The following is a 25,071-nucleotide window of genomic DNA, read 5'->3' as shown; positions in this document are numbered from 1 at the left end:
ACAATAATACTTCTTTCCATCACTTAATAGGGTAGTAATTTAAAATTATATTGGCTTCACTGACTTCATTCCAAATAAATTTATTTAGTTAGTTAGAATTTAATTAATTTTATTGTGTACAATAAGCATGTTTTGAACATTTAAAGTTAAATATATAAATTTAAGATATTATTGTTACAAGAAGTAGGGAAGGGGAATTTGGGTTAGAGAAGAGAAAGGTTAGTGAAATGGTTAAGTGTGATTTAAGTAATCTCCTGGGTGTTCATTGGAAGGACTGATGCTGAAGCTGAAACTCCAATACTTTGGCCACCTGATGTGAAGAGCTGACTCATTTGAAAGACCCTGACGCTGGGAAAGATTAAGGGCAGGAGGAGAAGGGGATGACAGAGGATAAGATGGTCGTATGGTATCACCGACTCGATGGACATGGGTTTGGGTGGACTCCGGGAATTGGTGATGGACAGGGAGGCCTGGCGTGCTGTGGTTCATGGGGTCGCAGAGTTAGACAAGACTGAGCAACTGAACTGAACTGAACTGAGGTTGTTACTAAAAGCCTACTGGAAATACAAGGTAATTGTTGGAAATATTAAACAGCCAGAGGGAATATGGATTGGTATAGAGTAAAAAAATACATCAAATAAGGGCAATGATATTTAGAACAAATGAGAAAAATCATTTCGTGAAGAAGTAGTAGGAAAGTAGAAAGTTTAGTTATGTCTATATTTAATTAATTATAAGGAACATAAAGGCGACAAAAGAAGTTCATAAAAGTACAGTCTTCAGGCAAGTAGAAAAAGGAGTTTAATATCTCAGAATGAAAATGGAGTAGATATCTGCTTATGGCTGGTAACATGTTCATTTCTTTATTACAGCACAAAATAAAAAATGAGAATATTTCAGAAAAAATGTCATAAGCATAAAAAGTCTTTAAATTTTTTATTGAAAGCTTCTTATGTGCTTGATTTTACAGAAGGTATGAAAGCTAAAAACAAGAATCCTTCAAAAGGCAACCATTATTCTTCTAAGGGTACAATCCACTTAGCGGAGTTTGATAGCTAGTTATCACTGAATACTTACTATGAACTAGCCACTCACTGTCTAAGTACTTGATACATATTAAGTCATTTAATCCCAACAGTAAGCCCTGTGGTAAACACTGTTTTTATTTCCATTTTACAGATGAAAAAAATTGAGCCACAATTTACTATATAATTAAAGCTAGTCAGTGCAACCCATAAAGTTTGTTTCTAAAGCCTATTTCTTGACCGTGATCAAACATTCACAAAAAATAGTATATTAATTATTAAAATAAAGCAATAAATCCCAAGGGCTAATAAGAGATATAATAAACACAATGAGTGTCTGGAAGACAAAAGAAGTTACTGTGAAATCAATAATTGAGGAAGGATTTGTGGGAGATGTAAGAATTGAATTGGCCCTTAAAGACGGGAGATGTACAAAGAAATTAGGAGTTGAAAAGGAGGCTTGTTAAGTTGTAAATTTCATGAACCAGGAATATATGCGCAGTAAACCAAAGTTCCTAAATAAAAATCTAAGAAAATATGGCTAACCAAGTGAATTAAGCTGACAGTTATATATTTAGTTTCTTTATCTCAGTTTACAACTACTCTAACTACAAAATATTTAACTAGAAGTTCTCTTTGTAGGATAAAGCAAATAGGCAATAAAAAATATTTCCAATAACCTAGTCCCATTTGGGGCCCAAGTGAATAATCTCATTTAATCCTCACAAAAGTCTATGAATTAGACAATACTATTCACATTTTATGGAGGCAGAAGTTGGGGCACAGAGAATTTAAGTTACTTGTCAGAGGTCAATCAATGAGTAGGTGGCAGGGCCATGATTTGAACCCAAACAGTTGAACTCTGGGCCCATACTCTTATTTCCATAAGGAAGATACCACATGACCCTAAAAAAATACCTCTGAAAAGCTTCACTATCTTTATACTTGCTTACCTTGAAGACCTGCATATTTAAGAGGTAACCAGTTTGGTATGTTATAACATCCTCCACCATCTTCGTGTTCTTCTGATTCACATCGGTAAAGTACCTGATTTAGCTCAGCCAAAGTTAATCTAGAGGCAATACTAAAAATTGGAAAATAAAGAAAACTGGTTAAATGCAATGAAATTCCACTTACTCTCAATAAAAATAAAGAAGAAAATCTGAACCAAAACCATAAAATGTCTTAGAAATGTATGTTTTAGGAACTCAGCATTATACTATATATTGTAAGCAGTACAAATTATAAACAACAATTAAAGAACAAACATGCTAAAAACTCAAACAGAAGTAACACTTCTTCCAAGACAAGGAATTAATCAAGTTCTAAATTTCATTCATTAGAAGTACACTGAAAAAATCTTTTGGCTGTTATACCCTTTATCTTTTAAATTTGTGTTTTTAATCTTTCTATTTCTGATTTAGTCTTTTTTCTCCTTTCTATTCTCCTATGTGTGACAAGCACTTTTATACTAATTATCTTAAACTCAAAATAATTATCAAAGGACCAGTAAAAGGATAATCAAAAGTCACAGTTAACTACCTTAGAAATCATGTGTTATTCTACTGTTGCCTATCTCTCCTTTTCCTTTCTGTCCTTTCCTAAAGTTGCACTACCTTTCAGATTCATTGTTCAAAGAACTAAGATTTTCTTAAAGTTGTTTCTTGATAATGATCAGAATGCAGAAACTAACTCTCATGGCCTTAGTTTCAACAAAGGTTCAGTTAGCAGTGAGATGGTGTAAGGGACCACACCTACCTGAATGTAACTGAAACTCTACTTTCTTGCACTTCTAATTACTCAGGTAAATTCACCTTATATAACTGAATACATATCCTTGTGAATATTATGTGAACACGTATTTCTTGAAAATATTCTTTTTTTTTTCATTTACTTCTGTCTCAACTTAGAACATGACATAGTGACTAAACCACTACCATCAACTTAGAAAACTGTCAGCTGTGCTTTGTTCCCTCTGTCTCTGCTAGCTTCCCTCCTCTCTCCTGGGACTGACCCTTTGTAATTTGTGAGTTAAGAGTGAGTCAAATCAGCAGCCTCAGTACCAACTCTATTCTACTGCAGTATTTACCACTATGTAGCCAGTGAACTCCTTGCAGAAAGCACAGAGATAAATCCACACACATATGGACACCTTATCTTTGACAAAGGAGGCAAGAATATACAATGGAGAAAAGACGATCTCTTTAACAAGTGGTGCCGGGAAAACTGGTCAACCACTTGTAAAAGAATGAAACTAGAACACTTTCTAACACCATACACAAAAATAAACTCAAATGGATTAAAGATCTAAACGTAAGACCGGAAACTATAAAACTCCTAGAGAACATAGGCAAAACACTCTCCGACATAAACCACAGCAAGATCCTCTATGACCCACCTCCCAGAATATTGGAAATAAAAGAAAAAATAAACAAATGGGACCTAATTAAAATTAAAAGCCTCTGCACAACAAAGGAAACTAAAAGCAAGGTGAAAAGACAGCCTTCTGAATGGGAGAAAATAATAGCAAATGAAGCAACGGACAAAGAATTAACTTCAAAAATATACAAGCAACTCCTGCAGCTCAATTCCAGAAAAATAAATGACCCAATCAAAAAGTGGGCCAAAGAACTAAACAGACATTTCTCCAAAGAAGACATACAGATGGCTAACAAACACATAAAAAGATGCTCAACATCACTCATTATCAGAGAAATGCAAATCAAAACCACAATGAGGTACCATTTCATGCCAGTCAGAATGGCTGCTATCCAAAAGTCTACAAGCAATAAATGCTGGAGAGGGTGTGGAGAAAAGGGAACCCTCTTACACTGTTGGTGGGAATGCAAACTAGTACAGCCACTATGGAGAACAGTGTGGAGATTCCTTAAAAAACTGGAAAGAGAACTGCCATATGACCCAGCAATCCCACTGCTGGGTATACACACCAAGGAAACCAGAACTGAAAGAGACACATGTACCCCAATGTTCATCACAGCACTGTTTATAATAGCCAGGACATGGATGCAACCTAGATGTCCATCAGCAGACAAACGGATAAGAAAGCTGTGGTACACATACACAATGGAATATTACTCTGCCATTAAAAAGAATTGATACTGGTGATTACAAATATATCAAAAAAGATCTTCAGGACCAAGATAATCACAATGGTGTGATCACTCAACTAGAGCCAGACATCCTGGAATGTGAAGTCCAGCAGGCCTTAGAAAGCATCACTGTGAACAAAGCTAGTGGAGGTGATGGAATTCCAGTTGAGCTATTTCAAATCCTGAAAGATGATGCTGTGAAAGTGCTGCACTCAATATGCCAGCAAATTTGTAAAACTCAGCAGTGGCCACAGGACTGGAAAAGGTCAGTTTTCATTCCAATCCCAAAGAAAGGCAATGCCAAAGAATGCTCAAAAGACCGCACAATTGCACTCATCTCACACACTAGTAAAGTAATGCTCAAAATTCTCCATGCTAGGCTTCAGTAATACGTGAACCGTGAACTTCCAGATGTTCAAGCTGGTGTTAGAAAAGGCAGAGGAACCAGAGATCAAATTGCCAACATCCGATCATAGAAAAAGCAAGAGAGTTCTAGGAAAACATCTATTTCTGTTTTATTGACTATGCCAAAGCCTTTGACTGTGTGGATCACAACAAACTGTGGAAAATTCTGAAAAACATGGGAATACCAGACCACCTGACCTGCCTCCTGAGAAATCTGTATGCAGGTCAGGAAGCAACAGTTGGAACTGGACATGGAACAACAGACTGGTTCCAAATAGGAAAAGGAGTGTGTCAAGGCTGTATACTATCACCCTGCTTATTTAAATTATATGCAGAGTACTTCATGAGAAATGCTGGGCTGGAAGAAGCACAAGCTGGAATCAAGATTGCCAGGAGAAATACCAATAACCTCAGATATGCAGACACCACCACCCTATGGCAGAAAGTGAAGAGGAACTAAAAAGCCTCTTGAGGAAAGTAAAAGAGGAGAGTGAAAAAGTTGGCTTAAAGCTCAACATTCAGAAAACTAAGAACATGGCATCTGGTCCCATGACTTCATGGGAAATAGATGGGGAAACAGTGGATACACTGTCAGACTTTATTATGGGGGGGGGGGTGCCAAAATCACTGCAGATGGTGATTGCAGCCATGAAATTAAAAGATGCTTACTCCTTGGAAGGAAAGTTATGACCAACCTAGACAGCATATTGAAAAGCAGAGACATAACTTTGCCAACAAAGGCCCATCTAGTCAAGGCTATGGTTTTTCTAGTAGTCATGTATGGATGTGAGAGTTGGACTGTAAAGAAAGTTGAGCACCGAAGAATTGATGCTTTTGAACTGTGGTGGTGGAGAAGACTCTTGAGAGTCCCTTGGACTGCAAGGAGATCCAACCAGTCCATTCTAAAGGAGATCAGTCCTGGGTGTTCTTTGGAAGGAATGATACTAAAGCTGAAACTCCAGTACTTTGGCCACCTCATGCGAAGAGTTGACTCACTGGAAAAGACTCTGATGTTGGGAGGGATTGAGGGCAGGAGAAGGGGATGACAGAGGATGAGATGGCTGGATGGCATCACCGACTCGATGGACGTGAGTCTGAGTGAACTCCAAGAGTTGGTGATGGACAGGGAGGCTGGGAGTTGGTGATGGACAGGGAGGCCTGGCGTGCTGCAATTCATGAGGTCACAAAGAGTCGGACACGACTGAGCGACTGAACTGAACTGAACTGAACTGAAAAAGAATACCTTTGAATCAGTTCTAATGAGGTGGATGAAACCGGATCCTATTATACAGAGTGAAGTAAGCCAGAAAGAAAAACAGAAATACAGTGTACTAACGTATATATATGGAATTTAGAAAGACGGTAACAATAACCCTGTATGTGAGTCAGCAAATGGGTCAGATGTATAGAACAGTCCTTTGGACTCTGTGGGAGGGGGTGAGGGAGGGATGATATGGGAGAATGGCATTGAAACATGTAAATTATCACATGTGAAACGAATCACCAGTCCAGGTTCAATGCATGATACAGAGTGCTTGGGGCTAGTGCACTGGGATGACCCAGAGGTATGGGATGGAGAGGGAGGTGGGAGGGGGTTCAGGATGGGGAACACATGTACACCCATGGCAGATTCATGTCAATGTATGGGAAAACCAATACAATATTGTAAAGTAAAATAAATAAATAAAACAGATTAAAAAAAAAAAAAGAATCACCTGGAGAGCATATTCAAGTGCAGATTCTTGTCCCGAGATAATCTTAGTAGCTCTGATGAGGAATGTGCTATTTTATAAACATGTCATAGAAGCACAAAACTGCTTCATCTCAGATTTTTAAAATAATGTATCTACTAAGTATGACTTGAATTAAGAGTTAATATCCTTACTAAGAAAAGCTTTTATAGAACAACAAAACCAACTGAACAGAACATAAAAATGAACTAATATTTAAAAATGATATTTCAGTAAATAAATACAAATGACTTTTGAACCAGAAATTAGCTTAATATTTAAAATAAATTGAGATATAATTTTAAAGTACTTTATATTTACCAATTTGACTAGTAAGAGCTAACACTTATTGATCACTGGTACTCTCTGTCAAACACTGTTTTGAGAGAGTCACTATATCTCCTAAGTAACTTGTCCAAAGTCTTACTTTTTACAGTTAATAAGTCTGAAATTGGATTTAAATCCAGGCAGTCTGGTCCCATCCTTTATGCTTTTAAACATTACATTATAATAACATATACCCAGTGAGGATGTGGGATACTAGACTTTTACATAGAGCTGAAAATATTAATATAATCTTTCTGGAAGGGATCTGGCAGTATTAAAAGCCTCAAATATATGATAGTCTAACTCAGAAATTCCATTCCTGGAAATTATCCTAGTACTCATGATATATAACATATATTGAGCATTTGTTATGTGCCGTGAATTGTGGTAAGTGTTTCATGTGCATTATCCAATTTAATACTTATAAACTCTAAGAGGTAGGAATTATTTTAAGCCTCATTTTCCAAATGAGGAAACTGAGATGAATAAAGTGTAAATAACTGGTCCAAGTAAAGTGTCCAAAAAATGGAGACTGATGAAATAAACTATGGTATAGCCAGATATTAGAACAATGTATTGGCATTAAAAAAAATGAAATGGTAAAGAGTATGATGCATGTAACTTAGTCTCAAATAGCTCAGAAAAATTGTATGTGTGTATATACAAAGATGTGTATATACGTCCATTCAGTTCAGTTGCTCAGTCGTGTCCAACTCTTTGTGACCCCATGAATTCCAGCACGCCAGGCCTCCCTGTCCATCACCAGCTCCCGGAGTTCACTCAGACTCACATCCATCGAGTCAGTGATGCCATCCAGCCATCTCATCCTCTGTCATCCCCTTTTCCTCCTGCCCCCAATCCCTCCCAGCATCAGAGTCTTTTCCAATGAGTCAACTTTTCGCACGAGGTGGCCAAAGTACTTGAGTTTCAGCTTTAGTATCATTCCTTCCAAAGAACACCCAGGACTGATCTCCTTGCAGTCCAAGGGACTCTCAAGAGTCTTCTCCAACACCACAGTTCAAAAGCATCAATTCTTTGGTGCTCAGTTTTCCTCACAGTCCAACTCTCACATCCATACATGACCACTGGAAAACCATAGCCTTGACTAAACAGATCTATGTTGGCAAAGTAATGTCTCTGCTTTTCAATATGCTATCTAGGTTGGTCATAAGTTTTCTTCCAAGGAATAAGCCTGTATATACATATAGATATATATGTGTGTACATATGTATACACGTATATCTATCTATCTAGAGAGCATGTATGAGTGAGAGAGCATGTGTGCACACAAATGATAAAGTAACAGGATAAAAGATTAACAATAAATGATGCCAATACTGCTGGTCCTTGGACTATTCTTTGAGTAACAGGGATATAGAGAAGCCTTAAAACTGCTTAAATCAGGCTTGTGACAACTTATCATTATTAAAGTGGCAAATCTCCGTAAAATAAGGCATACTTACGAAGCAAAAGGAATTTTTAATATAGGGTCTGCGTTGTCAACAGCAAGACTCCCAGATTTAAAGTGAGGACTGAACTGTGTCAGATGATTTCGAAGAATTCCAACAGCAACTTGCGCATGTGGGTCAAGACTAACTCTGAAAACATTAATTAAAATGTGGTTGATTCTTAGAGTAATTTATTCAAAATCAACAGAATATGTAAAATATTTTAAATATAAAGTCAATAGCTTGAACTCTACCTGAATATAATAACACTTCCTGGAGACAAATTTTCAAATTCTATTTCTTGAATATATTCATTGGGTCCTTTTGTAGTAACTCCAGCTTGTTTAACAATTTTACTTTCATTGAGCTTGGAAAGAATATATAAAATGAGTTAATAAATAAGTCTAATGTCCTTAAAATGTTAAATACAGTAGTGAGATGAGAGACTGAAGTACCTGAATATGTTCTCTAATTTCTACTGTGATGTTTGGTATTCCATTGATTGAATTAGGATCCTTCCTATAAGGTGCTGTATTTCTCTCAACAGTTCTAGCTTCAAGAACTACTTCTTCAATTTTGCCTAGGAATATATAAAAACTTTAACATTTAAAATTTCGCATTAAACCATCTGAAATTAAGACCTGCTAAAGGAGTTTTAAATCCTTTAACTTAAAGTTGAATATATTAGCTAACTTTTAGAAAAAGCAATCTGAGAGTAGATAATTCTACGTAACATGCAGTTTTTATACATGCTTTTAAAAAATTAACAAAACTATTTAAAAGAGATCTCATCAAGTAATAATAGTTTAGCTCTGGGAAAACAATGTGAAACCTTCCTAATATTGACAGGAGAGAAAGTAGATCACTTGATAGGCTTACATTTTAAAAATGGAATATTTCAAAGACAGAAAAAGAAGGGAAAAGTTAAACACCCAGATCCCACTACCTCGCTTCAGAAAATATTCCAAACCCAACTGATGTCCCTGTGTTCCCTTTCTTTCCCTTCAGAGGTAACCACTACCTGAAGGCTGGTCTGCATTGATCCTGTGCATTTTTTACTACATATACATGTTTCCCTAGGCACTGTATACTATTCTCCATATTTCCAAGTTTATGTAAGTGGATTCAAGTTATAGACACACTTCTGCAACTTCCTTTCTATTGCATAACACTGCAGTTTTTCAAATTTGTTTATACTGCTATGTTAGCTCTACCTTATTTATTTCAAATGCCGAACAGTATTCCACTGTATGAGTATACCAATATGTATTCATTTAACCACCATTGTCATGGTTTTTCCTCTATTAGAAATAATCTTACAGTAAATATCTTTGTGCATATTTCCTAGCGGAAGTGCAGGAGTTTCTCAGATACATACGTGGGAATAGAACTGGTAGATCAAAGGATATATAAAACTGAAACTTTATTATTTAAATAATTTGAACTTTAAGCTGTTAATCTGATAATGAAAGACCTTCTAATCCAGAAATCTACTTCTGAAAATATATACTAAGAAAATTATTCAAAAAAAAGATTATTCCTAGTGTATAACAAATCTTAAAGAACACTGCTAAACACACACATAAATGTTAAAAATGGAATGCTAACATAATATAAAACATTCAACATAATGAAAATCACTATTCTGTGGACTGACAAAATGGAAAATGTTTTAAGAATGATCACTGATCAAAAACAAAACAAAACCCTGAGATATTACTGTATACACTGAGTGCAACCATGTAAAACTATATATGTATGTTAGCAACTACTCTTGCCTGGAAAATCCCATGGACAGAGGAGCCTGGTAGGCTGCAGTTCATGGGGTCGCTAAGAGTCAGACATGACTGAGCGACTTCACTTTCACTTTTCACTTCCATGCATTGGAGAGGGAAATGGCAACCCACTCCCGTGTTCTTGCCTGGAGAATCCCAGGGACGGGGGAGCCTGGTGGGCTGCCATCTATGGGGTTGCACAGAGTCGGACTCGACTGAAGCGACTTAGCAGCAGCAGCAGCAACCAGGTGAGATTACTGTATATAAACTTGTGAACAGTTAAAAAAAAGCAATAGACATTTAACCTAACCCTAAAACTATTCAAGTTGATAACTTCTAAAAATGGGAGTTATGAATATTTTGTAATTAGCAACAAATATAGAATATGATCATTTTTGTGGGAAGCTTCATTCACTCAATTAGTCAATGGACTTGGATAGCTGCTATATGCACAGGAGCATGTTATGCCATAATATATTATATATAATAATAAATAAGGAAATTAAATGCACATATCTAGAAAACAATCAAGTAATAAAAAGTATATACCTCAAGGATGGATTTTATAATGTCTGAGTGATACAGAGACTATCATTGCTATATGCTCAGAGGACAGAGAGTTTACTGAGTACTTAAAGAAGGCTTCTCAAAGGAGGTGAAACTTTAGTCCTTGAAAGATATAAAGCGAAAGCGAAAGTCACTCAGTCATGTCCGACTCTTGGTGACCCCATGAACTGTATAGTCCATGGAATTCTCTAGGCCAGAATACTGGAGTGGGTAGCCTTTCCCTTCTCTAGGGGATCTTCCCAACCCAGGGATCGAACCCAGGTCTCCTGCATTGCAGGCAGACTCTTTACCAGCTGAGCCACAAGGGAAGCCCTGAAAGACGTAAAGAATTCATAAATAAGTAAGAGTAAGGCTACTTAGGGAGCAGAGAAAATATCTATTTGGTTGAAACAGATGAGGATGGATTATAAAGTGCCTTAAATATTAAACTATTTTCCACTTTGGTTTATATATGTAAATATATGTATACACATACAGAAACACTTGGACACACATACAAATATATATGTATATACATACGTACATGAATATATATATAAATCTAGCTGGGTGTAGAAGAAATACATGTTCATTTATATAAATTAGGAGATAGGAAAATGTATTAGGATGAAAATAAAACCACAACTCAAAAAATGTTAACATTTAACAGTATTTCCAGGTTTTGCTCCATGTAGTAAAAATACAAGTTATCAAAAATTTGTAATTCTTTTCCTTAACTACATCTACACTTGCAGTATGTTACAATATATATGACATGTAACAACAATTTAATAATATTTATTATTATTAACAATTTAACAATATAATACAACCAAAACAACATTTTTTAGATCACATTACCAGGGATGCACATTTGAGGCACTTCCTTGCTGTAAAATGAAGTCTTGGGATTCCTGAAAGCAGTTCTAGAAACAGATACGACTGATTGGTGGATACTGGGCGAATGTCTTGTTACAGCCACTATGTCTGCATCAACTTGATCCACATACACCTGAGAAGCAAAGAGAAAACACATTAGTGCTCAAACTGCAAAGGCTCTAAAATTGAACCTTAAGAAAGAAACCTAGGAACTGTAGCTTCTTGCCTGAATAAAACCCTTGGCTCCAAGCTCTTGGTGAAGTTTATTGATAGCACACCTGGCCGCAATAATGCCACTTTGGGAGTTAACTTCACCAGCGTTGGATGGCGATGCTGCAGGATTCCATTTAGTGTAAAACCGCTCTTCAGAAACTACTGAAATCTGAACAAAATAAAAACTTAGCCATGTGGATGTTTTAATTACAATGAGAAATTCTGGTAAAAATGATCAGTTTTGGGCCTTGTGGATTTTAAAAAACAACACATAAACAAACCTGGTGAGGCACTAATTCGTCATAGCCTTTAGTACTACCACTAGCACAACACGCCATGGAAACGATCGTGGTACTTGGGAGAGCATCATATGCTGACCTATGCTACAAAAGAGTAAAACAACAAAAGTTTATTTTCTATCAAATGCAAAGTGCCATCCTACAGCCCAATGAAGTAAAAGGATAAGTACATAAACACATTCTGAAGATATATTCATTTGCTTTAAAACAAATAACAAACCACTTAAAAAGCTTTAAATCACAATCACTTATAAATCTAAGGCACTATTTTGAGGTACTGTGGATATTACTGCCATTAAACAGCAGAGAACTAAATATCAAAACATGTGGCAAAATAAATTGAGAAACAGGATAGATGCTTACCACAATAGGACACTCGTTATCATGGGTGATATCCATAAACAGGGCATGTGCAATAGCTGGCATTAAAGGCCTCAAACAGGGCTGAACGAAGGATCCAACAGGTTCTCCTCCGTATCGGTAAACTAATCTGCCCTCTTCGTGGCTATCGTATGCACTCATTGCCTCTGCAAAGCATTACAGAATATTTTAACAATCTTCATTAGCAATGTCCAAAAAGAGATTTTTGTATTGTGACCGACTTTCAAAAACAAACCACAAAAATATTATCAAAACTAAAACTGATTTAAATATTTAAACAAATGTCCATCAGTTTAAATGACAAAAACGTCTTTTCTGCAATTTAACCAGAGAAATGGCTCATGCAGTAAAAAAAGGAATATATGCTGCTTATTAGGATGTTGGTTCCATAAAATCTATGGAGAAAAATCTCAAGAGTATATCATTTAGGCAGATAGAGATGAAAAATAGATTTTTATATTTTCAACAACAAAAAGTGATTTTGTTCAAGAGTCATCAATTCGTTCTATTGGTCTTTTAAGTTAAAATGAGATATCTTACCCCAAAGTAGAAATTTTTACCGATGAAAACAGACTCAGTTATATTAAGAAATTTTGAGTAGAATATTTAAAAGAACAATAACTATGTTGAACATTATTAAACCCTGTACATAAAGCTATTAAATGTCTTTTAATCTACTTAAAAACTGAAGCTTTAGATGGGAAAAACACTTTCAATGAGCCTACCTCTTATTAAGGAACTAATGCCCAGTCTAGTAACAAAGACATTGTCCAGGTCTTCACTTCCTGTGAACAGTTCAGCTACTACATATAAATTGGGTTGCAATTTCCTAGCAGCATCCAACATGTACTGCAAAAAGCATAGTCACAAATATAACAGAAAGAGAAAAGCAAGATGGTGTGGGGGAAGGAGAGGAGGCAAGACCAGGCATGGATTTGACACAGGAAAATAACATGTAAGCAAGACAAAATGGAAATCCAAGAGAATTTCCAAATAAATTTAATTGTGCATAAGTAAGAAAACATAAAAGGGACCAATACATACAGGAAACAAAAGAATGTATAAAGCGAATGTAACAGTTAAAAAGGAAGATTAGATTTTGCAGATAGGACACAAAAGGAGGAAAAAAGGAAGAAGAAAAATGTTAGTGTCACTTAAAAAATGTAAACCATAATACTGCAATTCTGCTAGCCTTTCCAAACCCTATTTTATGTTTTGTTTTTAATATCTCTAATTAGCCTATTAATTTCCAGGCCCTTGACTAAACTATAAATGATAAATTCCCTGCTGGTGCATCATTTAGCTATTGTAAAGATTAGGTCTGACCAGACTGAAGCCAGTTTTTCCTGCAGATGATAATAAATTCCTTTTTTGCTTCCTGGCCATGCTGTGTGGCTTGCTGAATCTTTGTTCACTGACCAGGGACTGAACACAGGCCGTGGCACTAAAAAACACTGAGTTATAACCATTGGACTGCCAAGGAATTCCCCAAAACCTCTAATCAGAAATCAGATCAGTTCAGAAAGATTTTTTGAACATTTGCACAAAGGCTAATACAATACTTGAAATTCTAACACGTACGACCGTAGGGGTTTTTTAAACTTGAAATTAAATTTTAGTATTCTAAGTTTTGCTATAATATTATAACCATCTTACAAATGTATTGCTAAAGGCATACATTAAAAAAAAAACTCTGCCTTTTTTCTGAAGCTAAAAATGTTCTACTACCTTAACTAATGTTCATTACATTCTTCCAAATCAAAGCAATTTTTCATCACAGGACTTGAAACATATGTATTATAATACTGCTTTAAAATGATGGAAATAGATGTTTTTCAGATAAGCACACATTTCCATAGAACACTAACTTGTCACTAGGAAACTTTCAAAGATCTTACAAATAGAATGAAACTCTAAAGTGGTTACAAAGCTGTAAACATAAAAGATAGTGCTATAAATTATGTAAAATTTATAGCATTTATAGTATTATATAAAATTTAAAGCATCATCTTTTATGAAACATAAAAGATGATGCTATAAATGTTGGCATTGCTTAAGTTACTATAAAAAACCTGAAGAGGAACAGAACATTTTTATGTTTACACTTACATATAATTACATTCCATATGATAATGAAAATTGAATCAATGAGACCAACGATCTTCAATATGCTGTAATGCTAGTGTTTAAATAATTATTATAATATGAAATAAGCTATATAACTTCACAGTGGCTATTAATTTATTGAAACTAACCTAATAATAAGACAAATTAATATTTATATATTGTTAAATTATTAACAAGGTTAATTCTTTTAAAATATTAATAATATTTTAATATATGGCAATATTGTTGTATGTGTATTATCAGAAACAATATAATATCCCTAACTTAAATAAAAATATTAACCCAAACATTTTATAGCCCAGTACTCCATAATATCTGCATCAAAAAATTCTCAGAATTATGCAAATTATGCAAGTTTTAAAATACTACCACCATATTACTCTTAGCATTCAACAAGCAAAAGGAAACATGTACTTGTACACTCTCATTAAGGAACGCTAGGAAAGAACACTGATTTCTTTAATATAGATGAATTATTTATCTGTACCTCTGCTACATGAAGAGGTGTTGAGTGACAATTATCAAGGCGGACTCCCTGGAAATAAGTTGCGGTGATTTCTGTGTATTTTTTCATGTGTGCCCAGAGATAAGGACAGTCCTCTGGTTTTTTCCCATAGCGTAATTTAACACTGTCTCCCCAGCAAATAAGTTCTCTCCTTAGATAAACATCTGAACCTGTTAAAAAAGGAGCTTGCTTTCAGTGGTTCAAGGAATAAAATGAAAATATTTATTTCAAGGAAAAACTGTTGTTTTAAAATCACATCTATTATTTCTAACACAAGCCATATATAGGTTAATATTATATCTAGAATGGTATGGGATACAGTTTTTAAAAATTGATAGTAATTTAGATCTCCTATTTTGCTAAAACTGTACCTTATAGTCTCTTCCAAAAATGTGTGCTTAATAGTAACAATTCAAATTGCTTCTTAAAGGAAAACAGTAATAGTAATATCATGAGCCTTTAAAGCTATACCAAAACCATTTAAAGCTCCATCTCCACCTTGCTACCAATTTTTGGCAATATGTTACATTAAATCCATGGTGTAGAGCAGAGTGTCATTTTTCACTTCGAATGGTTGGAAAGGAGAGGGCAGAGATACTTAAATGCAAAGCTACATTTTTTTTTTTAATGAGACTTCTGAATTAAATCTAATGTCATAAAAACAGGCTTCTGATTCTAAAATGTTAAAAAATAAATATATCGATAGGTCCCCTGCAAAATTATTCCTGGCAATGAAACAGCTATAAGAAAAAAGAAGCTAGCATTAAGTAAGAGGGAATCTAAAAACAACTGTTTTCTAGTTTAACTGTCATTCAAATACCTTAAATACTCCCTAGCTAATGAGTAAAAATATCTCTTACAGTAAACAGTTGTAATCATACAGGTTCAGATGGCTTTTTAAAGATGCAAATGAGTACATTTGTGTACAAATGAGCTGCCCAGATAAAATCTTCTGTAGAACCATAATATCAAATAGATATGTGAGAACTCTTCTGTTTGAGGAGATAGGGGTAGAAAAGGAAAGAAGGAGAAAGAAGCTGAATCTCATTCTGTCAGTCCCTTCTCTTCTCTCAAGCTGTATGCACCTCTGTCATCGCAAATGAAACAATTTAAAAATCATTAGCCTACTCGGGGAACAAAATCAACAAACAATTTATATTCTGAGCTTGCCATGAACTTCTATTTCCCTGTCCATAGAGAAGTTAACAAAAATGACATACCTGGTTCAGCAAAATTTCGAAGGGGATCATCTCCCATTACCCACCCGTTATGCGCCATCAGAAAACAAGCTTTATTTGGGACATGAATCATTGATTCTTCTGCAGAGAGGGATATGTCTTCAAAAGGGAAAGTAAAATATCTAGGGAGATACAATGAAGTATGAAATCCATAAAGAGAAATTCCTTGGAGAAAATATGAATTAATACCATTAAAATTAAACTTTGTCTCTAATGAACAGAATAGATAAGATTAGGTTGACACCATTTATAAGAAATAAGAAAGAAACTTCAATACAGGTGAAAAAATCATCAGAAATTTTGAGTAAATCTAGTAGGATTTGAGAAATTGAGTTAGTATTTCAGTATATCTGATTAACATTCTAAGTAATAACTTAAAAAATCTCATAGAATGACTAAGAAAATCACTAAAGTATTAACATTATTTTGCAAAAGTTTTTACTATGCTTCAGTTGCCTAATCTCTGCTGTACATTACTTATAAGGAGCCAAACACTTGCTTAATTTGCTTAACACTGAAATTACTAGTAAGTATGCAGTCCTCCAGAAACATGAATGTAAATGATTATAAATTGGTTCATACTGATGATAGTTTCTCTAACTAAAGATTTGCCCAACAAAATTAATTAATATTAAGCCTAGTTACCAGATCAAAACTGCTATTTCAATTTAAGAAACATACTGGGTCACACATTCAAGGAAATTCAAATTTAGGTTAATTTGAAGAGTTTAATACAATTTTCAATTTTTAACCTTTCATGAAAAGAAAACTAAAATGGAATACCTGGTAACCAAGGGATGTTTTCTAGTAACAGGTCCTAGTTTAGGACCATGGCCAGCTAGTCGTTCATAAAACACATTTCCCAAAAGGCAATTGACTGCCTAGAAAACATGAACTTATGTCAATACCAACAACAAAAAACAGTATTAAAACTCAAAGAAAAACAGCAGTTCAAAAGAAGTAGGTAAAACCTGTTCCTGATGATAGTTCACGAGTTGATGCTTCTCTGAATTTAATTCCTCAATTCTCTTCCTGAACCAATTGCAGCATTCATTAATTGCGGCTGGCCCATTGCTTGAAGTAGATAAGGCAACACGAACATTATTTAATGGTTCTACAAACTCTACATTAAACATTTTTCTAATACAGGTCATAGAAACTTAGGACCTTAATTAAGACTTAGGAAATTTTCCAGCTGTATACATTTTTACCACGAAAGGGGAAATGTCATGTGTTGAAAGTAGTGAGTGAGTGAAGTTGCTCAGTCACGTCCAACTCTTTGCAACCCCATGGGCTGTAGCCTACCATGCTCCTCCGTCCATGGGATTCTCCAGGCAGGAGTACTGGAGTGGGTTGCCATTTCCTTCTCCAGAGGATCTTCCTGACCCAGGAATTGAACCTGGGTCTCCCGCATTGTAGGCAGACGCTTTACCGTCTGAACCACTAGGGAAATCACTAAGTTATAAAAGTATAGCAGCAAATACAGCTATTAATATTATAAGTAAGTTTTAGAACAAATGCAATTGACTCGTTGTAGGTGTAAATTCAAACTGATGGTAGAAATAATGCAGGGGTAGTCTGGAAAGTAGCCTACTAGCTATTTCATTTTCTATTCACGCTGTTAACAAATAGCATAAAAATAATACCATAAATGTAATCAGAATAGTCATAAAGGTTTACAAGCAACATTGTTCTTTAGTATGTAGTAACATATAAAACATACTCATGTGGTATGAAAGTTGCTAGAGCAACATTCATATCTACAGTACAGCCAAGCCGTCTGTATTCAGGATCCTGAATTATCTTAAGGTGGTGATTTGGATCAGGCCTTGTTGTTTTCCTATTTTCTGAAAGAAAGAAAATATTATATCTTAAATGCAGATATGTATAAGGAGATTGTAACTGTTACTTATTTCATATTTTTAGTTTATTGTTTTTTTCTTAGAAAATAAAAGAACTATTTATTTCATAAGCATTCCTTCCTACCTCCCTATGTATCCTTCTGCAAAAACCTAACACACACACACACACACACACACACGGAAGAAAAGAGAGAGAGGTGGCGTTGGGTAAAGAGGAGAGAGAGATGCTGACTGGGGGAAAAAAAAAAAAACAACACTGTAGAAGAAAAACACAGTAATTCCTACCAGTTCAACCCCAGTCCCATCTTTCTGCTTCAATTAGTATTCAAATATTCTATACATTTTTTAGGGCACTAAAGATGTTTCGTTCAGTCACTCAGTCGTGTCTGACTCTTTGTGACCCCATGGACTGCAGCACCCCAGGCTTCCCTGTCCATCACCAGCTCCCAGAGCTTATTCAAACTCATGTCCATTGAGTCAGTGATGCCATCCAACCATCTCATTCTCTGTTGTTCCCATCTCCTCCCGCCTTCAATCTTTCCCAGCATCAGGGTCTTTTCTAATGAGTCAGTTCTTCGTATCAGGTGGGCAAAGTATTGGAGTTTCAGCTTCAGTATCAGACCTTCCAATGAATATTCAGGACTGATCTCCTTTAGGATGGACTGGTTGGATCTCCTTGCAGTCCAAGGGACTCTCAAGAGTCTTCTTCAACACCACAGTTCAAAAGCATCAATTCTTTGGCGCTCAGCTTTCTTTATAGTCCAACTCTCACATCCATACATGACCACTGGAAAAACCATAGCATTGACTGGACGGACCTTTGTTGGCAAAGGAATGTCTCTGCTTTTGAATATGCTGTCTAGGTTGGTCATAACTTTTCTTCCAAGGAGCAAGCATCTTTTAATTTCATGGCTGCAGTAACCATCTGCAGTGATTTTGGAGCCCCCCAAAATAAAGTCTGACACTGTTTCTACTGTTTCCCCATCTATTTGCCATGAAGTGATGGGACCAGATGCCATGAATACTATGTTTTTTGAATGCTGAGTTTTAAGCCAACTTTTTCACTCTCCTCTTTCACTTTTACCAAGAGGCTCTTTAGTTCTTCTTTGCTTTCTGCCATAAGGGTGGTGTCATCTGCATATCCTAGGTTACTGATATTTTGATTCCAGCTTGTGCTTCATCTAGCCCAGCATTTCTCATGATGTACTCTGCATATAAGTTAAATGAGCAGGGTGACAATATACAGCCTTGATGTACTCCTTTCCTGATTTGGCACCACTCTGTTGTTCCATGTCCAGTTCTAAAGTTGCTTCCTGGCCTGCATACAGATTTCTCAAGAGGCAGCTCAGGTGGTCTGGTATTCCCATCTCTTTAAGAATTTTTCACAAGTCTGTTGTGATCCACACAGTCAAAAGCTTTGGCATAGGCAATAAAGCAGAAATAGATGTTTTCCTGGAACTCTCCTGCTTTTTCGATGATCCAGCGGATGTTGGCAATTTGATCTCTGGTTCCTTTGCTTTCCCTAAATCCAGCTTGAACATCTGGAAATTCATGGTTCACATACTGTTGAAGCCTAGCTTGGAGAATTTTGAGCATTACTTTACTAGCATGTGAGATGAGTGCAATTGTGTGATAGTTTGAGCATTCTTTGGCATTGCCTTTCTTTGGGACTGGAATGAAAACTGGGCTTTTCCAGTCTTGTAGCCACTGTTGAGTTTTCCAGATTTGCTGGCCTATTGAGTGCAGCACTTTCACAGCATCTTTTAGGTTTTGAAAGAGCTTAACTGGAATTTCATCACCTCTACTATATTTGTTTGTAGTGATGCTTCCTAAGGCTCACTTGACTTCACATTCCAGGATGTCTGGCTCTAGGTGAGTGATCACACCATCATGGTTCATTTCAGTTCAGTTCAGTTCAGTTGCTCAGTCGTGTCTGACTCTTTGCAACTCCATTATCTGGGTAATTTTTATATAATTCTTCTGTGTATTTTTGCCACCTCTTCTTAATATCTTTTGCTTCTGTTAGGTCCATACCATTCTGTCCTTTATTGTGCCCATCTTTGTGTGAAATGTTCCTTTGGTATCTCTGATTTTCTTCAAGAGATCTCTAGTCTTTTCCATTCTATTGTTTTCCTCTATTTCTTTGCATTGATTGCTGAGGAAGGCTTTCTTATCTCTCCTTGCTATTCTTTGGAACTCTGCATTCAAATGGGTATATCTTTCCTTTTCTCCTCTCTTCTTTTCTCAGCTATTTGTAAGGCCTCCTCAGGCAACCATTTTGCCATTTTGCACATCTTTTTCTTGGGGATGGTCTTGATCCCCATCTCCTGTACAATGTTACGAACCTCCGTCCATAGTTCTTCAGGTACTCCGTCTGTCAGATTTAATCCCTTGAATCTATTTGTCATTTCCACTGTGTAATCATAAGGGATTTGATTTAGGTCATTCATACCTGAGTGGTCTAGTGTTGATGGTACACATTTACTTAAGGATGTTGATGGTACACATTTTCTTCTCAGGTGCTACCAAAGACACTAGCTTTAGGAGTTCTTTTTCCTCAAAAATTGCTTTTTATTTTAAAAAGTTAGTCTTATTAATAACTTGCCTTTCTCTGAAAGAAGCAGACAAGTTTGTTTTTATATTTTTTCCTTTTCACCAACTAGCATATAATAATAAAAAATGAAAAAAGTAAATAAATGCTTTGTAGGGAGAGTTTTCATTCTTATTCTGACTTGTTTCTAGTAAATCAGTGGAGGATTGCCTCCACTGGGTTTGATTTTACTTTAATTAATTAATATCTGGCTTATTCTAAATGAAATGGCTTATAAAAGCACAAAGTAAGATAAAGATTAAATAGATTTAAAGATGTAGTTTCTGAGGTTAATTTGGAAGAGTAACATACATGAAAAATGCCAAGAAGTATTTTAAAAAGATGTAAAACTACACAATCAGTGTATGTTATAAAAGTCTCTTGTACTGCTAGAGTAAAAGATGGATCAGTGGAATAGCACAGATAACAGGCCCATGAATATTCAGTATATGATGATACATTATGAAGTATTATGGTGGTATCCCAAACCAGTTTAAAAGGATGGAATATCAACCCAGTATCACTTTTTAAAATTAAATAAAGTTAATATCTTCTTTATATAAATTCCAGGTCTATTAAATATTTAAAAGTAAACTGCAAATACAATTATCAGAAGAAAACAGAATGTTGTTTGAAGGTCTATGCACAATGTGAAATTAGAAGCCATAAAAGAAAAGATCAATAAATTTGGTTACAGTGAGGAGAGAAAACCCCCGTCAACAAGGATTAAAAGATCAACAGCATAATAGGAGGATATAGCTGAGGCCACTATAATAAGGAACCACCAGTAATAATAAGTCAATATGAAAAAGATGAGCAACCCAACAGAAAAATAGGGGAAGAACATTAATAGGCAATTAATGGAAGAATTATAAATGGCTAATTAACACATGAAAAGATGTTTCATTCATAACCAAAGAAATAAAAGTAATGAATATTTTGCCTATTGACAAAGATTAAATGGTAGCTAATGTTGGTGATGTTACAGTTAGTGATAACATAAACTAGTACAATTTGTATTGAAAAGCAATTTGACAACATCTATTACAGATTTATCATTAAATTTGTATACTCTTTGACCCATGAATTCTGCCTAATAATCTGTCCTACTGATAGTCACAAAGCCAGTAAAGTTAACATGCACAAGAATTTATTTTCTGTAGTATCACTTGTAAGAATATAAATTCCTCTAAATCCAGGGTTTGGTATGTTCACCTCTGAATCCCCCTACCTGGATCAGTGCCTCGCACATAATAAGTGATTCAGTAAAAATGTATTAAATGAATGAATGAGAAATGAACTACAAATAATCTACCAAAATGGTTAAAAGGAATTCAAGTACTTTAACGCGGTGTATTGCTATCTAGAAGTTACAAAGAAATAATTAGCTGTAATAAGATCATGTTGTCAACTAAAAGAACAAGTTAAGCAGTCTGTATACTGCAGTCTTATTTATGTGTATAAAATAGATAAAAATATAAAACTTATGAATGTAATTTATATGTAGCTAACTATATAAAATTGGAATTTATTTCAAAAAAGAGTCTGAAAAGAAACAGGAGACTATTAAATAATAGTTCCTTCTAGTAAGTAGCTTTTGGAGGAGAGGAAGTTACACATTCCATTTATTATATATTTGTACTGTTTGGCTTTTTTTCTTTACTGTGAGCATACCTAATTGTAAACAAATAATACAGTTTATAAATATCAGAGGAAAGGGAAAATGGAGGCACTTCAGTAAGATAAAACATGAAGGAAAGATAATATAAAAAATTCAGGTACTAAGATGTTACACAAATGTGAAAGCTGGAAGAGTGAACCTGGCCTGAAGCTTCCAGGGCCTCAAATCATAAGGACTTTGACTTTGAAGGCAGTATTTCTGGGCCTTACTCAAGCTCAACTTTCTGGATAAGGAAGAGGATTTCTTATTTTGAGAGCCTTCAAAGATTCTTGCTCTTAGGTTGTCCTATACTAACTGTAGATATACTCTTTATAATTTCTCTAATTAGCTTCCTAAAAAATCCTAATTTCTCTTTTGGCATGGTTTTTCCTATCCTACTTTGTTAGGGACACAGAGATTAACTTCTTAAGGTTAATTATGTCCTTAACTGGAGATTTTTTTCTTTACCTTTGCTACTGGCTAGTATCTGAGTCAGTCTCACTAGTAATTAGGTGGTCTTAATGGTGCACATGTGAATGCTAAGTTGCTTCAGTCATGTCTGACCTTTTGCGACGCTATGGAATGCAGCCCGCCAGGCTCCTCTGTCCTTGGGATTCTCCTGGTAACAATACTGGAGTGGGTTACCATGCCCTGCTCCAGGAGATCTTCCCGACCCAGGGATGGTACCCATGTCTCTTACATCTCCTGCACTGGCAGGCGGGATCTTTACGACTAATGCCGCCAGGGAAGCCCAGTGTTAATGGTAGGTACCATTAACTGAGGTACCATCAACTACCTCAGTTAAGATTCCTACATTAGCCATCAGAAGACAATCACATCTCTCAGTTTTGAAGACTGTTTTGAGTTTTTGGCAGCTGAAATAATCTGTTCTATTTACCTGCCATGTTAAACATTCATTTAACAAATGTAATATTGAGCTGTATGGTATTCTGAGCATTGTGCTAAGGAATCAATATAAGAAGCAGTCCCCAAGGGAAATAATTGTATATTATGAAAGAATTGATGCTTTTGAACTGTGGTGTTGGAGACGACTCTTGAGAGTCCCTTGGACTGCAAGGAGATCCAGCTAGTCCATCCTAAAGGAAATCAGTCCTGAATATTCATTGGAAGGTCTGATGCTGAAGCTGAAACTCCAATACTTTGGCCACTTGATGCGAAGAATCGACTCACTGGAAAAGACCCTGATGCTGGGAAAGATTGAAGGTGGGAAAAGAAGGGGACAACAGAGGACAAGATGGTTGGATGGCATGACTGACTCGATGGACATTAGTTTCAGTAGGCTCCGAAGATTGGTGATGGACAGGGAGGCCTGGGGTGCTGCAGTTCATGGGGTCGCAAAGAGTAGGACAAAACTGAGCGACTGAATTGAACTGAATGACATGACCTTTAAAGATCTCTGCTAACTCACAGATAGCCTCCAGAATCATAGTGTTAGAGCATCAAAAACAACACAAATATCATATAATAATAACAGATTTAATCCTGTGTTAACTAAGAGAAGAGTAATACTAAATTTCTTAAAATTGACAGTAATACTCTAGTGTATAACCTTTACCTTGTGTAAGAAGTCCTCTAAATTGCTCGACTGCTTTGTGAACGTCTACTTGGAAAAATTCCCAGAGTTGAGTCTTTGGAAAAATATCCTCCCAAATTACTTTTCGAATGCACTGAAAAATATTAAGAGTTAGAACACATATTTAAAATCATTTTACTAAGTATTATTTAGCTCCTTAAAAGACAGGTTCTAAATGATCTTCAAAAAGACATTTAATTTATATTTTAGAAACTGTGTACTAAAGTGTGGTATTCCTCTATACATACTGACATTCATTTGATGATCATTTTCGATCAAAGCAGGTACTCCTCTGTCTTTGTACTTCCCTTCTGCAACATCACAGGACAAGTGCCAAAGTGCTCTGTCTAAGACCCAGGCAGGTTTTAAGTGTGGGGAATTCACAAGGTTATATGCGCTTTCTGGATGTTCCTGGAGCCATCTACTATTAGCAGCTTAAAGAAAAAGAAAACATAAAGGATTATCATGTAATTAGACTGAGGTCTGAAATAAAATATCAGCATCTATCACTCATTTTCTTATATGTTAGATATCAATATTTTATAATGATACTGTAGTAGTATGAAAACAACTTTTTGGTTGTGGTATCCTACCATCTATTTTACCATACATTTTTCTTTTCTGATTGGAGTTTTTAACTGACAGTAAATAGGATCAACACTGATTCATTATATCATCATATAACATATTTACTATTATGGTGGGAGTTAAGAAGGGTCTTGTCCTCTGCCTGTCTTGATGGTCCCTAGGAGAACAATACTTTGGAATGCTCCTTATAAACCCAAAGGACCTCATTCCCTTTATGGCAGAAAGTTACCTGCATCTTCAACTCTGGTTTAGGCTTCTCAGTGTCTGGCTGTTCAGTTGTAGGGCAGGAAAAGAACCCCTGAAATTCACTCTCCCTTGAAGCTCCTCCTTCTTACTTCTGGTCTCCTAAGTGAGAGACCTTTCTTTGGCCCCATCTAGCTCTAGATTCTGCCTCTTAACCATCTTTCGGATGTAAAATGTCGTTTATATTTTCCCCCTACATATATTCTTTTGTTGTCTGAAGGGAGAGGGAGGTGAGATTCTTGCTTCTGGATCTTTAAATATGCTTGTATCTCCCCAAAGCTACGAATACAAACACACACCTTATCTAAATACAGTTATTTTCCCAAGTTCTGCAGTGCCTATTAGTATCAAGACCAAACAACCTGCATCTACTGCTTCTACGTTCTCCCCACACTCTCACTCTTCTTCCCACCGCAGTCTGCCCCCTTATTCACTCAACCATCTACGTGTTACGAAGCTCTACCCCAGGTGCTCTACTCCAGGCAGATGTGGCCAACACGGCAATGCCCTCTCCTCCCGACTCCTT

The 25,071-nt window shown here is 35.8% G+C and overlaps 1 protein-coding gene across 2 annotated transcripts in view; it reads right to left on the bottom strand.

Moving 5' to 3' along the window:
• Positions 1 to 25,071, bottom strand: part of AGL (amylo-alpha-1, 6-glucosidase, 4-alpha-glucanotransferase) — an 82,366-nt gene that overhangs the window by 35,442 nt on the left and 21,853 nt on the right. For both annotated transcript variants that reach the window (XM_012176992.4, XM_060412040.1), the window contains exons 6-21: positions 23,967 to 24,148; positions 23,697 to 23,808; positions 17,732 to 17,855; positions 16,980 to 17,082; positions 16,792 to 16,889; positions 15,991 to 16,130; positions 14,753 to 14,940; positions 12,864 to 12,987; positions 12,121 to 12,284; positions 11,740 to 11,841; positions 11,472 to 11,627; positions 11,228 to 11,378; positions 8,501 to 8,625; positions 8,300 to 8,412; positions 8,061 to 8,195; positions 1,979 to 2,109 (exon numbers count right to left, since the gene is read on the bottom strand). In XM_012176992.4, the coding sequence (XP_012032382.2) occupies positions 1,979 to 2,109; positions 8,061 to 8,195; positions 8,300 to 8,412; positions 8,501 to 8,625; positions 11,228 to 11,378; positions 11,472 to 11,627; positions 11,740 to 11,841; positions 12,121 to 12,284; positions 12,864 to 12,987; positions 14,753 to 14,940; positions 15,991 to 16,130; positions 16,792 to 16,889; positions 16,980 to 17,082; positions 17,732 to 17,855; positions 23,697 to 23,808; positions 23,967 to 24,148 (2,148 nt within the window). The remainder of the gene's footprint in view (positions 1 to 1,978; positions 2,110 to 8,060; positions 8,196 to 8,299; positions 8,413 to 8,500; positions 8,626 to 11,227; positions 11,379 to 11,471; positions 11,628 to 11,739; positions 11,842 to 12,120; positions 12,285 to 12,863; positions 12,988 to 14,752; positions 14,941 to 15,990; positions 16,131 to 16,791; positions 16,890 to 16,979; positions 17,083 to 17,731; positions 17,856 to 23,696; positions 23,809 to 23,966; positions 24,149 to 25,071) is intronic.

The sequence above is a fragment of the Ovis aries genome, chromosome 1 (assembly GCF_016772045.2).
Source record: "Ovis aries strain OAR_USU_Benz2616 breed Rambouillet chromosome 1, ARS-UI_Ramb_v3.0, whole genome shotgun sequence".
NCBI classification, from domain to species: Eukaryota; Metazoa; Chordata; class Mammalia; order Artiodactyla; family Bovidae; genus Ovis; species Ovis aries.
The sequence above is the reverse complement of the archived record's forward strand: the minus strand, read 5'-3'. Positions and strand labels throughout refer to the sequence as shown.